General features: G+C 35.4%; 1 protein-coding gene and 1 long non-coding RNA gene across 2 annotated transcripts in view; both read right to left on the bottom strand.

Annotated features, from left to right (window-relative positions):
* LOC128559650 (uncharacterized) overlaps nucleotides 1-19,358 on the bottom strand; it is a 57,568-nt gene that overhangs the window by 1,547 nt on the left and 36,663 nt on the right. The window contains exon 4 of the mRNA XM_053551961.1: nucleotides 2,749-2,819. Coding sequence (XP_053407936.1) covers nucleotides 2,749-2,819 — 71 coding nt within the window. The remainder of the gene's footprint in view (nucleotides 1-2,748; nucleotides 2,820-19,358) is intronic.
* On the bottom strand, nucleotides 3,105-5,536 carry LOC123525110 (uncharacterized). The gene is made up of 3 exons (XR_008372294.1): nucleotides 5,280-5,536; nucleotides 4,826-4,992; nucleotides 3,105-4,344 (listed from the first exon to the last, which is right to left on the bottom strand). It is a non-coding gene; the product is annotated as an uncharacterized LOC123525110 (long non-coding RNA).

The following is a 19,358-nucleotide window of genomic DNA, read 5'->3' as shown; positions in this document are numbered from 1 at the left end:
CCTGTGTACCAAGAATTATTTAAATCGCTCAAGCCTTTCATGAGTTATTTCCGGAAATGATGAAAACCAACAGATCGACCGACCGACAAGCTCACTCTTATATACCCCCCCCAAACTTCATATTGTGGGGGTATAATAATAAATGGTATTGCTTATATTGAACGATAGACCAGTACATTTTAGAAATTTTAAAAATTAAAAGTTAAACAATATCACCCTTCAATCAATTCTGATAACAATTTATTTCAACTTCTGTTTTTTGTTTTCCGTGAAGAAATTGAAAATGTTCAAATATCAAAATGATTTTTTTTTAAATCTTTGCTTCTTCATCTATACAGTTACAATAGTTTAGTGTAGAGGGGATAAAGTTAAGGTTCTAGTGCTTACATTACGGTCGATATTGGTCAGTTAATTCCTCTAAATTAACAACTTTGCACATAGGTGGCACTACAGGTCAATTACAATTTCTTATTTACTTCTGCATTCCTTTAATAATGTGGCCTTGAAAATCAGTTTATATCTGCAAAGTTATTCAACAAATTGTCATCAAAATTCACAGCTGTTTATCACTTAAACAATTGAGGAAGCAGCTTAATCTCAGCAATGCGGAACTATATATCATCAGTGGGTAAAAGTATTAGAAAAGGTGCATTTCGTTGTGCGTTTAATGGGACCTGGTGGGGCAGAATTAATCTCTGATTATGCAAATAGTGGTAGGTCACTGACCCTAAAGCGCTCACCTGTGTACAAGGCTTCAAGTGTGTTTTTGTAAGTACAGAGTTAGGTTTCTTCTATATTAGCCTATATTATATACATGTCACACACACACTTTTGAACCTAGGGCAATAATTTGAACAATTATGGTAGACATTACAAATCTGATATCACACTCCAAATATCAAGGCTCTAGCTATTATTGATTCAGAGAAGGAAAGTGACTACGCCCCCTGGCAGCCATGTTTTTTGACAAATCAGAATAATTTGAACAATCTTGGTAGAGGGTGACACAAGAACCATTTGTGAAAAATTATTTTAAAATCGGGCTTGCAGTTTCAAACAAGATTTTTAAAATTTCCACTATATACATATAGGGTAAAGTGACCACGCCCTCTGGCGGCCATGTTTTTTGACGAATCAAAATAATTTGAATAATCTTGGTAGAGGGTCACACAAGGACCATTTGTGTAAAATTATTCAAAAATCAGGCAAGCAGTTTCACACAAGAAGATTTTTAAAGTTTCCACTATATACATATAGGGAAAAATGACCACACCCTCTAGTGGCCATGTTTTTTGATGAATTGTTAAAATTTGAATAATCTCGGTAGAGGGTGACATAAGGACCATTTGTGTGAAATTATTTCAAAATTGGACCATCGGTTTAGGAGGAGATGTCGTTTGAAGTTTTTTCTATTTTTAGCTCTGGCAGCCCCTATGTGCAACCAAGCGGAACCGTTTGAACAACTTTGGTAGAGGACCACCCAAGGAACATCATGGCCAAGTTTCATCAAAATCCATTCATTGGTTTTGGAGGAGATGTCGTTTAAACACAAAAGTTGACGACGGACGGTTGCGAGGATGGACGCACACATGCACGACAGACAAAGCGTGATCACAATTGCTCACTTTGTGCTCAGGTGAACTAAAAATTGCTGTATTGAAACAGCAAACGCTCATAATAGTATCAACCACACAAAATAATGATTATGATTATCCAATTTGTTAATTTCAGTTAACTAATTATCGCCAATTGACTGCCTAATCAAATAAAATTGTTGCAAATTGGCTCCCCTCCTTTCAATAACAGATGTTGTTTATATTACACAGATTATCGATTTTTCACACCTTTTGGTCCACAAACACTGTGTAACAGACATAGCTTCGGGTCATTTTCACCAATTAGAAGCTGTCATTAGACAAACCTCGCCTTGCGATCACCTGTCAATGGTGGTTTAACTCCCCCTTCCATACCTTACTGCTTACGTCACACATATCATTATTAGTGTATGCATGCTTTCAGTGGCCGCGAGTGTTTATTTAGAATACCTAAGTTAATTTTGGACACAGTTTTATTGTAGGAAATGAATGATAACATAAAGGATTATCAAAGGAAAATGCCCCCAGGTCCCCGAGTGACACACAGGGAAGTATAATGCCAGGTCCTTTGAGCATCTTTTGAAAATCTCCCGGGTCGGCCCCCGGGGTCCCGGGTCAAATAGAACCCCTGCATGTGACACATTTCATTTGTTATGGTTAAAGTTTGTGTCAAATTATTATGGTTACTTATTTTTCAATTTTGCCTCTCTTTAACTATTAAGCATTAGTCTCAATGTTATAATTTATATAGATCTACTTAAATATTTTGTACAGCAAATGTTTGTTTTTTATTTAACATCGCATTGACACAATTTAGGTCACCGAGCGACTTTGATGGTGAAGGAAGACCCCAAGTGTCCCTCTGTGCATTACATCTATTTAGAGGGGTACCTAGGTAGAACCACCTAGCTAGATGGCTTTCTCACATGAAGAATTCAGTGCCCCAAGTGAGGGTCGAACCAACATCGGTGAGAGGAAATAGTTCAAAGTCAGCGACCTGAACCACTTGGCCAAACAACCTTCTATAGTACATAATATGTTTTTCTTGTTAACTTTCTATTAAAACTTTAACTGCATGCAACTATGTATATTTAAAGACATGTTCAAGTACCATAATATCATCAAAATGGTGATCACAGAAGTAAAATGTTACCTCTTCTAAATCAAGGCAGCCATACTTGAAACAAACATGTCTACTTTGTCTTCCAGTATTTGCACCTGCACCTGCAATGTCAATGCATCATTTATAATTAAACTCATAAAATCAACAGCCTGCCTAAGAGAACACTCAATGGCACTGATAGCATTTGACAACAATGTGAACAAACATAGTAAAGGGTCATCCAAAATTTCTGTGAAATGATTTTAAAAGTCACTCAAAGGTTGCTCTATTTTAAGCTCTGGCTACCATGTTTTTTGACGAATCAGGATGATTTGAACAAACTTCACTCAACAATAATTTGTGTGAAATTATTCAAATTAGTTCTTAATTTTCTACTACCTACCCGTCTGTACTTTTTCCATGGAAAGCTTGGAAAAACAGCTTGGAAAAAAACCATGGAGTATTCGGACTCTTTTATTTTGAAAGATTTTGACCAAAGAAAAAAAATCAGGGAATAAAACCTCGGAAACCTGGGCGAAATAACCTCGTAAAATGCACATGCATGGAAACCTTGGAGTATTCGGACAACTTCCGTGGTACTTAACCGTGGATATTTTCCGCAGCAAAAAACCTTGGATTTTTTCCATGGATAGAAACCTTGGAAACCTTGGAGTATTCGGACAACTTCCGTGGTTTTAAACCTTGAATATTTTCCGTGGTAATAAACCTCGGAAACCTTGGAGTATTCGGACCAAATCCGTGGTACAAAACCTTGGATATTTTCTGTGGTACAAAACCTCGGATATTTTCCATGGTAAAAAGGCCCGGAACTCTTGCAGTTCTCCGTGTGTTTTTTTCCATGGTCCATAAACGAAAACCACGGAAATCCTTGTAAAATATCCAAGGTTCTAAAAACTGAGAAGCATATAAAATGTTCTCAGTTTAAAAAAACCACGGAAACCTTGGAAAATTTCCCAGGTTGAAATTTTCTTTGAATTTTTGAGTAGAGAAGTCTGAAAATTAATTTGAATTTAAATTCACATACCCAGGGGAACATGCAGTTGAAAATCGGCATGGAATTCTTTGAAAATTCATTGGAAATCATTGCAGTAAAGTTCAAGGAATTTCTAAGCATTCTTTGCAAAAGTTTGGAAAGGTTTGATGGAAAACCATTGGAAAACATTGCTGGTATTGACACAAATTTCCAGTGAATTCCTATGAATTCCATTGAGATTTGTTATGAAAATCCAAACAATTTCAAAGAATTGCAACCTAGAAAAAGATTGAAAATCTTTGGCATTTCTGAATTAGGCCTGGCACTGAGGAAAAGTGGAAAGAAAAAAAAAGAAATATTATTACAAAATTATTTTAATAAAATATTGAGACAGGTCTGGGTTTCAAAAACACAAAAAGTATAAAATTCAAAGGGGAATAACACATTTGCCAGCAGCTTTTACATCTGTGGTTAAGAAAAATAAAAATTTACTTAGCTTAAACTTGAAAATTAAACTAAAAGGTATATTAAATATCAAAATAATTTGATAGAAAATTTTTGGAGTATCGTAGGCTCAATACAAGGTGGCATCAGAATGTCTCTTTGCTTTTCCAAAACCATCACCAGTGTCAGGAACTTCATTCCAGCCATTTCTGAAAATGATATAACATAATTTTAATTAATTATAGAAACAAATTATATTAGTAATTGCGATTAAAATATAATTTTAGGTAATACAGTATTTGTAACCTAGTATAGTAGTATGTGAAATGACAACTCTAAAGCCAGTTTTAATTTGTAGTTAAATTACCATTTAAACATTCTACATGTATCAAAACCATTTATTTATTTATTTATTTATTGGACACTGAAAAGAAAATATTGAGAGCACTGCCTGTGGGTACTATCCCTCATCTGTGTAAGTGCTTGACCATACAATAATGCAAGTTTATTTTTTAATCAGACAAGCTTAAAAAGAAATTTTAGAATTTAGAACTGACAAAAAAATAATGTCATAAAATGTTGGTGTAATGATCAACCTGTTAGTGTGATGTTAATACCAACAAAATAAATAATTTATCAACCTTTTATAGTAATTGTATAGTATAAGACAGTTTGCAAATTTTAACTTACAAATTATAGTTGAAATATTCTGTAATTTATGCTTGATCCTTGATGAAATTTCTGTCTGTAACCTCATATCATCCTGTAGCATAGTCACTGAAGCCATCTGATTTCTCTGACTACATCAATTCATACATAGGCATACTTCAAATAACTAGATATGCACCCTCTTTCATCTGAAAATGTTTAGTCAGAGGTTCAAAGTGATTTTACTAACATATTTGTACTTATTACAAGTAATTAATTATTGAAAACTGCAACAATTAAGTATGCATAAACTAGCTGTTTTCTCAGAAGCAGTATAAATTATCATTCAGTCATATACCTGAAAAAGTTACCTGTAACCAGGTGAAAGTTCAGTTTACTAAGATGAATAAAGTTCCTGCCTCAGTCTGTTTATTCTAGACCTGTGACATATAGCTTTAAAACTTAAATTTTACATTAGAAAGTTTGATGTTCTTACCTGATATCTCTCTAAAAGCATTTTAGAGTTTCAAGTTAGCTCTATTCCGTTTGCCTCCAACAACATGAACAAAGAACTTCCTGTTTACATTCAAATTTTTGTATTCATGAGCCATTTTCTTTGGTACAATATAGTTACTGAAGGGAATATATAGAATGTTCTTAAAATATATAAGTATACAGTTCATGGGGAAATTTGACCATTTATTTGCTCACAGCATTTGCAAAGATCACATTAAAAAAAAACAAAAAAAAAACAAAAAAAACAAGCAGAAATATTGGGATTATTTTTTGGGGTACAGGTGTAAAATGGCTTCAGAAGCCTGTATTTTCATTGGTCCTTATCTTGATCAGATAAGCTGTATCTCTGTGTGTTAACACATCTGTATACATTGAACAGCAGTATATTAATTGGCTGTAAAAGCAAGATAATTAATCACTGCCAATCATCAAAAGAATAGACTTATTCAGTTATGATGATGTAACATTATATTACAAGCATAATATCATTTACAATTTATTGTACTTATGACATGTCTTTTAATGCCTATTATCAGGTGCTGTTGTTTGAGGTGTTCAATAACCAAAAAATAAATAGCTTCAATATAAATAGGACCTTAATAATTTTCAATGATATATCTTTTTACATTATTATAAATAAAATGATAGAATTCTAATTTACATCCTTTTAATACACAAAATGTAAACATTGACATAAATTTTAATTAGTTAAATTCCTTGTTTCATTTCAGTTAATTTGAATACCTAAGTATAATCCAAACAAATCTTGAGATTTTCAAAATGAATGAATTCTTTGCTGCAAATTAATATTATTTTAAGTGGTCTTTGTTTACAGATTGTCTCTCTAAACTGGTTAAATAATTCATTGATAATGGTCTGACTGGAGAAAAAAATTATGGTCTTTTCAGACAGGTTTTGTAAAAGTGGTCTTTGTTTGCAGGTGGTCTTTTAACACAGGTTTTGACTGTATTCACAATTTCCATAATTGTGAAAATTGAGGGCTGGCTTAAATAATAATTATGTATGAATATATGCATGTGCAAATAATGCATTATAAATGAGAATATATAGAACAGGATTTCCATATTCACAAAATTTCAATCTTGAAAGGGTATCTGATTTTACAGTATTTGAATGAATATTCTTTTGAATGAATAGCTGCATAAATATTGCACTCCATGGTTTAAATATGTCTAAAATATCTAGCTAAAATTCTAGCTATCAGTGTGGACTTAGTCTAAATTTTGCACGGAAACATTCCGTGCCCTTTTTCCGTGCCAAATTTTGACTAAGTCGAAATTCTTTATGCTAAAATTTTCCTAAGTGTGAGTTTCCGTGCTTAATTTTTTCTAAGTGTTAGAATTTCTTCATCTTAAATTTTCTAAGTGTCAGATTCCAAGGTTTTTTCCTAAGCTTTTTCAGTTTTCCGTGGAGTTTTGATGGCATTGCCAAGGATTTTTTCCGAGAATAGTAAGAAAATGCACGGAAAATAGCAACCACGGCAAAAATCCATGTAAATCTTACATGAAAACCTTGAAATTCCATGGAAGTTTTATTACTTTCCATGGTTTTTTCAACAAGAGCACGGAATAAGTACAGACGGGTACATCCAAAGAAAAGTGACAATGCCACTCTGCAACCTGTGCTTTAGCTATAGCTCTTAATCAACTGCCAAGTTTCAACCTCACATCATATGAGTTTTTCTTCTATTTCTATGTGACCGCATCACACAAATAGATGTGTAAAAAAATAGTCCCATATTTACTTTTTATAATCTTGGTATTGTGTGTGTGTGTGTGTGTGTGTGAGAAACTGAGGACTACTGTTATAAACAACAAAAACAAGCAGCAACGGATTCTAGAATAATTATGAATTTGAAATATTCCGAATCACTCCGCTCTAGGGTTAGGGTTTAGGTTTAGGGTTAGGGTTGAAATCGGCCCCATCAGGGGGCAAACATTTTTACATAGAGTTGTACAGGGAAAAGCTTTAAAAATCTTGTCTTGAACCACAATGTACAGAGCGTAGATATTTGGCATGTAGCATTGTCTAGTGGACCGGTCTATGCACAATGAAATGTTGATTCTTCAGGTGTATTGGCTGAAAAATTACTCAATAAGCACTGGCTATCAGTAATTTTTAGTGCTAATTGTAATAATTTGGACAATATTTTAAAAAAAAGAGGGCAATGATGGGCAAGGACTGCTCACCTCAGTTACTAAGATTGCTTGAACAGTTTTGGCACATGATTATACAAGTGTAACATGTTTACGGTTGATTTACGAGATCTACGTAATTATTGTCCAAAAGATTATCTCACTGCTGCTACCAAATTTATGTAACTTGCATGTGGAAGACTTGTGCAATGAATGTATATTGCTTAATAGAATAATCCAATGGATGTCGTCAAATTTTGTAACATGCTGCAGTTTGTGGTTATGTACACTAGCCGTTAAGCTAATATAATTAACTCAGTATAATAGAAAAACTTCTCAATTTGTGACGGAGTATTTAAAGACTCCAAAATAATGATTGATCTATGTTGAACATATGACTATATGAAAATGTACAATGATAACAATAATGAAAACACGCTATTTGTTTTATGTGGATAAGCCTCAGATAACTTGCTGAGGTACTGAGCAATGAGTAAAGATGATCGTTGCGAACTATTATGAAAATAGACACTGTCTGTGTTCATAATGGAAGTTACTAGATATAAAAGTATTTCTTCAACCCGGGGTGACTTAACAACAGATTGTCACACTTTATTTACCCTAGAGTCACTTGGTTTGAGTACGCACTATGTTGAGCTGTGGCTGTAGGTATATTGCAGCTTAATGGGTCGCGGGATGTCAGATACTGACTGGATGCAAATGTAAAGGCTCGTCTACACTATTCAAGAAAACTTGCACAAGATATAAATCATAGCAACTTGTATAGTGTAGACAGTACATTGTGTCCCCCATTAGTGTCTTTTTGAGTGGCAGTTTCCAGATAATTTTCGGCTACAAGATCTTGTAGCTTTTAGAACTCATCCTATTTTTCTTGGATGGTAGTGCTGTCAAATGCTCTGATAAAGGGTTTTTGATGAGGAGCACCTGCCCAGTATGCTATTTTGTTTACATTTTTTCATTAAATGTGTATTGAGATCTAATAAAACCATCATTGAAAATGAATGTTTGGCTTTGATAATTTAACAATAAACATGGCAGTGTGGACAGCAGAAAAAATGATGTTTTGATTGAATGACATGCTCAAAAGCCAAGTTTATATAATTCAATAATAAAATTATATCTAGTACTCCACTGGTAGAGTAACATCAGCAAGTCTGGTGTTCTCAAAAAGTATTTTTACATTATCAATGATGTTTCTCACAAGGTTACATATTAACAAAATATGACTGTTTTATCATATTTCCTGAAATAATATCTTTTAAGTAGCTTTGTTCTTCTACTGGATATGTATCACTTCAACTAGAGTTTTTCTCAATCAATGTTTTCACCAATGATTCATTTTTTAAATGTACAAATATTTGATCTTTACAGGGGTGTAAAAAAAAATTTCACACCACTCGCCCTGCAGGACTAGTAGCCAGTAATATCTACTCGCCCTTAGTGAACAGCCACTCGCCCTAATAATTGACACTTTTAATACTGTCACTTTTAGGAAAGGAGTATTATGTACAATAGTATTATTTCCCGAAAAATATTTATTTTGAAAACTGTAAAGTGTCTAAAAAATTTGGACACAATAATTGTCGTCCATCCACCCGTGTTGAAAGAGAGGAAAAAAACGTTAAAGATTATCGGTAATTATTCAGTTGATAATCTAAGTAATTGACCTTGTTTTCATGATCAATTTACACCCTCTCAAAGAGCTAAAAAAAGTGTGTCAGTATCTTGACATCTGAAGTGGAGATCAAAGCAGTATTTTTGCTCGAGATTGTCATGGCATTACGTCATGTTTTAGCGCCATGTGACACAAAACTGTCTGATCGTACCGCATTGGTTCTTAAAATTGCTGAGAAAAAGAAATCAATAAAAAGTTTCTTCTTTAATTTGTTATCAAAAGCAAATGTGCTATATTCCATATAAAAGGTAAATGTCTCAAACGATAGTTACTATAGTGGATATCCTACCTCTGTGACCTATTTGCCCTCAAGGAATTTACATTATTGTTTTACAAAAAAAACTTTTAAATTGTTGGTCAAAAAATACATGTACAAAGATTCATTTAAAACTTATTAAAAACCGCAATGACATCACATTGCTTTATTTTAAAATCCCATTTCTATTTACGTTCACGAGGTCACATAACCTATTCTGCCGCACTAACAGAAATCTGTCTGCCAAAAATCGTTTTACTCCAAGTATTGTAATTGCTGCCGCTTTTTCATTATTTAAGATTTTTTTATTCTGTTTTTTGTTCTTTCTGGTCAAAAGTTTGAATTTTATGCCCAGAGTATTCATCATTTATTTACTTTTAGAAAGAAATAAGTAACTAAGATCGCGCTGTTTGAATTTTTACAAATGATTATATGAAAATTCGACCGTTTTTATAGAATTTTGCCTACATTTCTGTCGATATCTTATTAAAATCATTATAGAATTCAAATAGTATTATTTCTCAAGAGGTGTTGAAAACTTGAAGCGAAAATGTTAAAAAATGAATGCACTACGCACGGTTTTTGTGTAGGTGTAATAAGATAGGTCGCACGTGCTTGTGGAATGGAAAATTACCAGCATGACGTTTTGATAATTATCTTTACGATTTGCGGGTAAATTCCAGTCAATCCAGGTAGCGACTGAACCATCTCAAAGTTTGTTGACGTTTTGGAGTTGTAATTTCTGAATTTTGGTAAAGTAAGGACGTAAAAAACCACTCGCCCGATCGGTCGAGTATACAGCGAGGTCCACTTGTCCTACTATCATTTCGGCCATTTTTTTATTTACCTGTCATGATTTCCCTCCATTTTAAAATTAATGTGTCTTCCAAGTTCAAGAAATATTGCAAAGCACTAATTGCTTGTACAAGATATAAATTATCTAGTGATTTATGGGCCCTACAAGATTTTCTTGAATAGTGTAGACGAGCCTTAAAAAGAAGAAGACTATCAGGCTTGAGATAAGGAGTTTGAATGTACCTTTAGAAGGAAGCCTGCGCAAGTGAGCACGGTTGTTACGCACTGTGTGAGATAGTCTGTATGGAAAAAGGGGGTGCGTATTATATGTGATAGAGGGGTGTGACATGTTGTATACATTGTACATCACGTTGGATAGGGTTATAAGCAGGCATTTAGTGAGCAATCAAGCTGTAGATGAACAAAATAAAGAGACATGAATGCATGTTGCTTTGACTGACAAATTGTTAGCTTCACTTGAGCTAATTACAATGAGTTAACGACTTTATGATATGTTGCTTTCAAGTAAATGAGTTGTTAACAAAAGCGGTGTGTAATAGCATCAAGTTGCAAAGGTCACTTTGTTTGGGATGAGAGAATGACACTGTAAAAGGTTGATGAATAATGTGCATGGAACTTGTTCAATGTTACAAATGAGCTAGTAACAAATGAGAGCAAATGACATTGGGTTATGTTGACGAGCACAATGTTGTCTTACAAATGAGCTGGTGACATTGCGTTATGTTGATGAACACAATGTTGTCTTACAAATGAGCTGGTGACATTGCGTTATGTTGATGAACACAATGTTGTCTTACAAATGAGCTGGTGACAAATGAGCGAATGACACTGCATTATGTTGACAAACACAATGTTCTTTTAGAAATGAGCTGATTACAAATGTATGCAAAGTTACAGTTTGCAGTCCGAGCTGTTCGGGAGATATGAACTAGCTATTTTGTTATCAGAAAAGCAGCAATTAAAATGGGAGCTCTGACACTAAGACAACATATTCAGTGCAAAATGCAATTCTAATACATTGTGTTATAAGACTTGGGCAAGTTGTTCTGATGCAGAATGCTCGACTGATGTATCAACAGGTTGAAACAAACAAGCATTCTTACCAAGGTAGAAGAGTATTGTTCAATATCACTATTTCTATTATTTGGCTGTTGTTTATTGATCGATGTTGCTCGTAGAAAAGACTGAGAACAAATGGGGCAAATAACTGAGAATTCAGCTATTTATAATAAAAGTTCATGACCTCTCTGTCATGAATAACTAATAAGAAATATTACCTTTGTCGGTTGGCGCTTGTTGTGTATTGAGAATGTGTTATGAAAGCGTCTCAGTAATGACGAAAGCGCCCTCTACAGACTGAATAAACTAGAGCTATCACTAAAGGTGATGAATGTACCCCCCGCATGCACTGACACAGTACATTGCAACTTGACGCACACAAGATTGCATAATTTGTGGACTGTATGTATATAGACTGTATGTATACAGTATAGTAACAAAAAACAAAGTCCCATAACTATGCAGATGTTTATCTAAAAGAATGTAACATGCACCATGCACAACTAGGGTTGGTACTGATCACTTGTGTGAAGTTTCATTAAATTGTGTGTAAGGATTTGGTAGATTAGGCACGCACAAGATTGCATATGCAGACTGTATGTACATAGTATGTTAACAAGAAACAAAGTCCCATAACTCTGCAATTTTTGTCGCTGAAAGAACCTAACATGCCCCATGCACAACTACTGTTGTTACTGATCACTTGTGTGAAGTTTCATTAAATTGTGTCAAGGGGATGAGGAGAGATGGTGCGCACAAGATTGTGTCTATGTATATAGTATAGTAACAAAAAAACAAAGTCCCATAACTCTGCAAATTTTTTTTCTGAAAGAACCTAACATGCCCCATGCACAACTACTGTTGTTACTGATCACTTGTGTGAAGTTTCATTAAATTGTGTCAAGGGGATGAGGAGAGATGGTGCGCACAAGATTGTGTCTATGTATATAGTATAGTAACAAAAAAACAAAGTCCCATAACTCTGCAAATTTTTTTTCTAAAAGAACCTAACATGCCCCATGCACAACTACTGTTGGTACTTATCACTTGTGTGAAGTTTCATTAAACTGTGTCAAGGGGATGAGGAGAGATGGTGCGCACAAGATTGTGTCTATGTATACAGTATAGTAACAAAAAAACAAAGTCCCATAACTCTGCAAATTTTTTTTTCTAAAAGAACCTAACATGCCCCATGCACAACTACTGTTGGTACTGATCACTTGTGTGAAGTTTCATTAAATTCTGTCAAGGGGATAAGGAGAGATGGTGCGCACAAGATTGCGTCTTTGGACAGACAGACAGACGGACAGACAGACAACCTGAAACCAGTATACCCCCCCCCCCCCTTACAACTTTGTTGTCGGGGGGTACAATTATCGTTTAAGAAAGAACAATTTTGATTAGCTCAAAGTTTAGAAATGACTGTTTTGATTGGTCACTAATCTTTGCAATTCACCGGATGTACCTTATAGCAAATTATAGTGGGTGGGGTAATTTCCAAATGAAAAACGTTTGTAACAGCGATTGGAAAACGTGTAAAGGTTATTTATTACCTCATGTAGCATCTACGCAAAGTTCTAGACAAAATAGATTCGTTTATTGATAAAGAAAAGTGTTTTAATAGACGAACGGGCTGTCGGTAGTTTTCGTACATAAGTACGACGCAAACCGGAAGTAAACAAACAAAATGAAAGTAGAGAAAAAAAATCATCACACAAGGAAAATAGATACCAGTAATGTGGGGGGGGGGGGGGGGGGAAGGATGTTTGGGGTGTAAAGGGGGCAGCAACACTGAGATAGAATACTAACAGACAATATAAAAAAATTATAAAGTGCTTTTCATCCTTATATAATGGAGGCAAATATTAAACAATTCCCCAGTTGAAAAACATTATTTTCCCAACTGTGGCAGAGAATCTTCCAAAAAAGCTAGGTAGTATTTCCCAAAATCATTAGGTTTTGTTTACATTTTAAAATATCTGCCAGAAAAGATTGTCATCCTACTAGCGCAACAGCACAGTCATGGAATAATGTACACTAGTCTAATATGATATGTTCAATTGTATTGCATTCAAGGGAGATTACTTTAATTCCACTTTCATTTTATTTATTTCTGCTGTTGATATTTTGCAGTTTTACTTTTCTTGGATGAATTTATATTAATTATTGTCTATCGGACACTAGTTACTGTCAATGTATATGGTTTCAATGCTGTCAGCGTGCTTGCCACCTTCGCCTGAAGATGTAGCCACTTTTGGTCCCACTAAAAAGGAAATAACAATCAAATGATATTTTGTGTTGCAAACCTCTGTTTGCAGCACACACTTTTAAAAACTTGTACTAAACCTCCGTTTAGTCAAGTAAGGTTTATTTTATACGTTAAAAAAGCGCTCAAAGCAAAACCTCTGTTTCGTCGAGCTTTGTCTCTTGATTAAGAAACTCTGTTGTTAAAGTCATTTTGTTTCCTTGACTTCTGTTAGCTACTGTTTGTACCTAATCATTACCAACAACAGTTCAAAGATATTATAAAATTGGACAACATTTAACTCAATTTAAACAAATGGCCAAACAAGAGGGCCATGATGGCCCTATATCGCTCACCTGTTATCATTGCACTTGAGGACAAGAAGGTCCTCAGAAAAAATATCTAAGTCCAAAGGACAGGAACAACAAGCAAATTCGATGAATTGGAATCCCCCGCTGAAAGGGTCAGAGTTGAGGAACGGCAAAAAAATATATCCAGCAAAAATTTAAGAATGTTACCAAGAAGCAAATAATTTCATTAGTCAAAATCAAATTAAAAGAAAATGAATGGTTTGTTTGGATGGGGGGTGGGGTGAGGATACAACAGTTTACATGTTGATTATAAATATTGATAGAAAACGAAAAATGAAAAAAAAAAAAAAATTGGGGGAGTGGTTGGGGGGGGGGGGGTAACCAAGGTAAGGTGGTGACCAGGTGTAGGTACATCACATGTTTATAATCAAAGGCCTGAAGGGCCTGAGTCGGCTAATGATTGATGTACTGACAGTATAGTCTACCAGTTTCAGTTTGTTTTTAGTTTTTTTCTTAAAATTTCATAACACAGCTCGATATTTACCCAAAATATTATATCCGGATACGATTACACTTTTCTCCAGTTTGAACAATATATTTTACAAATTGTGATGATACGAAGACATTTAGCAGCAATTGGCAGTATCTGACATTGAAGTTCATGGTTAAATTACCTTTTATTTAAATCTTTTCATAAAAAAGTTGTTTCGTTTCGTGAAAGCAGCCAAACATAGACGATCTACTTTCGATTTCAAAAACTACAGGAAAATACAATTTAATGTTTCGCCGATTTGTTTATTTCTCGAAAAATAAGAATTAAAATCATTTTTAATATCAGTAGTAACTAAACAAACCAGTAAGAGCTTCTTCTTCGATAATTTATCCGTTTACTGACTGCAAATTTCAACCCACGCAAAGTTTATAGAAATCATACGATGCGTGTTTACGTTCAATGTGGGAGAATTAAGGCTTATCGGCTATGTTACCTAACGCATCCAGACGATTCAGATTTTGTTTTTAAAAAAGCATTGTGTGCGTTTCTGTAATTTTATATACGTTTTTATACGCTTAGAAATTATTAGACATGTGTATTTGCATTATTTCTATACGTAATTTACGCTAATACGCATCTTATCTGGAGCCCTGTGAAACTATTTTTGTCTTTCGCTGGATGTTACCCAAGCTTTGTAAGCCTGCGCAATTCTTAAAATGCACATTTATGCTTAATGAGTTACATTCCAGTATTGCACAATTACAAGTCATAAATATGACAGATTACATCGTATATTGGTCATAGCAAAGGGAATTGACACAACTTAACTTCATTCATGCAGTGAACTGTTTGAAGTTTGAGAAATCTAATGGAACTACATCCCTTCACGTGTTATTCGGTCCATTTAGAGAATCGCTGAACAGCAAGGACTCGTCAAAAGGCTTTCAGCCTTTAGCCGACTCAATAAATGTTCATGGAAAAGAATGAAAGAAGTTTAATGAAATTCTTCCAATTGGTTGGTTTGTTATGTACAGATCTGTGGATTTTTAAACAATTAAAGGGCAATAACTATATGGAAAATTGACCAATCGAAAAAAAACTTGAAGGGCATCGTCGCAGTATCTTGGTTCATGTCTATTTCAAGTTTGATGAAATTTTACCAGGTAGTTACTGAGCAATGGCTGCAGACGGACATTTTTCATTAAATCAAGGGCAATAACTCCGAGGGAAATTGACCTATCAAAAAAAAAACTTGACAGACATCAGCGCAGTATCTTGGTTCATGTCTATTTCAAATTTGATGAAATTCTACCTGTTAGTTACTGAGAAATGGCTGCAGACGGACATTTTTTATTAAATCAAGGGCAATAACTCTGAGGGAAATTGCCCAATCAAAAAAAAAAACTTGACAGGCATCATCGCAGTATGTTGGTTCATGTTTATTTCAAGTTTCATGAAATTCAACCAAGTAGTTACTGAGAAATGGCTGCGGACGGACGGACGGACGGACTGACGGATGGACAACGCCATTTCAATACCCCCCTCCCGATTTCATCGGCGGGGGATAACAGATATGTCAAAATACACCTAAAAATTGGAGGTACCATCCATGTTGTACCACAGAAAAGTGGTCTCGGTTTTTCACTACAGTCAATAATAAAAAAGTTACTAAAAATAAGCTATTTATATTAACGTTTGTTTGTTTGTTTGTTTTGGGTTTAACGCCGTTTTTCAACAGTATTTCAGTCATGTAACGGCGGGCAGTTAACCTAACCAGTGTTCCTGGATTCTGTACCAGTACAAACCTGTTCTCCGCAAGTAACTGCCAACTTCCCCACATGAATGATCAGAGGTGGAGGACTAATGATTTCAGACACAATGTCGTTTATCAAATAGTCACGGAGAACATAAGCCCTGCCCGAGGATCGAACTCGCGACCCCGCGATCCGTAGACCAACGCTCTTACCTACTGAGCTAAGCGGGTGGGCTCTTTATATTAACGTAAAAGGGAAGTATTAACGTAAAAGGGAAGTAATTAAAAAGAAAATTATTGTAAGTGAACAAAAGAAGGATCTGCCAAATAAATCTGTTGACATAAATGAAATTTCAGATCAGTATCTTCATTAGTTACGGAGATATACCCATTTTAATTTGAAATAAAGGGAGGTAATTTGACATATAATCAGTCCATAGTTATCTACCCTGATTGGCTCACTCCAACTAATGACAATAATGAAATTTCAAATAAGTCCTATTAAGTACTTACTGATATAAATCCATTTTGATTACAATCAGGGGAGGTAATCCGATATAAAACTAGAGCTATCACTAAAGATGATGAATGTACCCCCCGCATGCACTGACACAGTACATTGCAATTTAACGCACACAAGATTGCATAATTATGTGGACTGTGTGTATATAGACTGTATGTATACAGTATAGTAACAAAAAACAAAGTCCCATAACTCTGCAGAATATTTATCTAAAAGAATGTAAACATGCACCATGCACAGCTAGGGTTGGTACTGATCACTTGTGTGAAGTTTCATTAAATTGTGTGTAAGGGTTTGGTAGATTAGGCACGCACAAGATTGCATATGCAGACTGTATGTACATAGTATGTTAACAAGAAACAAAGTCCCATAACTCTGCAATTTTTGTCGCTGAAAGAACCTAACATGCCCCATGCACAACTATTGTTGTTACTGATCACTTGTGTGAAGTTTCATTAAATTGTGTCAAGGGGATGAGGAGAGATGGTGCGCACAAGACTGTGTCTATGTATACATAGTATAGTAACAAAAAAACAAAGTCCCATAACTCTGCAATTTTTTTTTCTGAAAGAACCTAACATGCCCCATGCACAACTACTATTGTTACTGATCACTTGTGTGAAGTTTCATTAAATTGTGTCAAGGGGATGAGGAGAGATGGTGCCTCAAGATTGTGTCTATGTATATGGTATAGTAACAAAAAAACAAAGTCCCATAACTCTGCAAATTTTTTTTCTAAAAGAACCTAACATGCCCCATGCACAACTACTGTTGGTGCTGATCACTTGTGTGAAGTTTCATTAAATTGTGTCAAGGGGATGAGGAGAGATGGTGCGCACAAGATTGTGTCTATGTATATAGTATAGTAACAAAAAAACAAAGTCCCATAACTCTGCAAATTTTTTTTCTAAAAGAACCTAACATGCCCCATGCACAACTACTGTTGGTACTGATCACTTGTGTGAAGTTTCATTAAATTCTGTCAAGGGGATAAGGAGAGATGGTGCGCACAAGATTGCGTCTACGGACAGACAGACAGACAGACAGACAACCTGAAACCAGTATACCCCCCTTACAACTTTGTTGTCGGGGGGTACAATAACTCTGGAACCTACGATTGGATCTGATTTGTCATGGAATCCAAGATTTATTGTTGCTGAAGATATTTTGGAAGTTTGTATCAAATAAAACCATAAATGAAGTCTCTATATGGCTGCAAAAGCCAAAATAGCCAATTTTGGACCTTTAAGGGGCCATAACTCTGGAACCCATGATGGAATCTGGCCAGTTCAAAAAAGGAACCAAGATCTTGTGGTGATACAAGTTGTGTGCAAGTTTGGTTAAAATCAAATCATTAATGAAATTGTTAATGTGCAGACAAGGTCAAAATAACTAATTTGGGCCCTTTCAGGGGCCATAACTCTGGAACCCATTATGGGATCTGGCCGGTTCAACAAAGGAACTGAGATCTTATGGCAACACAAGTTTTGTGCAAGTTTGATTAAATTCAAATCATAAATGAAGCTGCTATTGTGCAGACAAGGTCAAAATAGCTAATTCTGGCTATTTCAGGGGCCATAACTCTGGAATCAATAATGGAATCTAGCCAGTTCAAGAAAGGAACCAAGATCTTATAGTGATACAAGTTGTGTGCAAGTTTGGTTAAAATCAAATCATAAATGAAGCTGCTATTGTGCAGACAAGGTAAAAATAGCTAATTCTGGCCCTTTCAGTGGCCATAACTCTGGAACCCATAATGGGATCTGGCCAGTTCAAGAAAGGAACCAAGATCTTATGGTGATACAAGTTGTGTGCCAGTTTGGTAAAAATCAAATCATAAACTAGAGCTATCACTAAAGGTGATGAATGTACCCCCCGCATGCACTGACACAGTACATTGCAATTTGATGCACACAAGATTGCATTATTATGTGGACTGTATGTATATAGACTGTATGTATACAGTATAGTAACAAACAAGAGCTGTCTCCATAGGATGACATATGCCCCCGATGGCACTTTGAATGAGTAGTTATGGCCGATGTTAGAGTTTAGGACCTTTGACCTACGGAGCTGGGTCTTGCGCGCGACACGTCGTCTTACTGTGCCACACATTCATGCGTAGTTATTTTAAAATCCATGCATGAATGACAAAGATATGGACCGGACACGCCCATCAATGCACTATCATGAAAAATGACCTTTAACGTCTAAGTGTGACCTTGACCTTTGAGCTACGGACCTGGGTCTTGCGCGCGACACGTCGTCTTACTGTGGTACACATTCATGCCAAGTTATTTGAAAATCCATCCATGGTTGACAAAGATATGGACCGGACACGCCCATCAATGCACTATCCTTTAATGTCTAAGTGTGACCTTGATCTTTGAGCTACGGACCTGGGTCTTGCGTGCGACACGTCGTCTTACTGTGGTACACATTCATGCCAAGTTATTTGAAAATCCATCTATCGATGACAAAGATATGGACCGGACACGCCCATCAATGCACTATCCTTTAATATCTAAGTGTGACCTTGACCTTTGAGCTACGGACCTGGGTCTAGCGCGCGACACGTCGTCTTACTGTGGTACACATTCATGCCAAGTTATTTGAAAATCCATCCATCGATGACAAAGATATGGACCGGACACGAAAATTGCGGACAGACTGACAGACCGACAGACTGACAGACTGACAGACCGACAGACCGACAGACTGACAGACGGACAGACGGTTCAAAAACTATAT

The sequence above is a fragment of the Mercenaria mercenaria genome, chromosome 9 (assembly GCF_021730395.1).
Source record: "Mercenaria mercenaria strain notata chromosome 9, MADL_Memer_1, whole genome shotgun sequence".
Lineage (NCBI taxonomy): Eukaryota > Metazoa > Mollusca > Bivalvia > Venerida > Veneridae > Mercenaria > Mercenaria mercenaria.
This window is presented reverse-complemented; position numbering and strand designations above follow the sequence as displayed.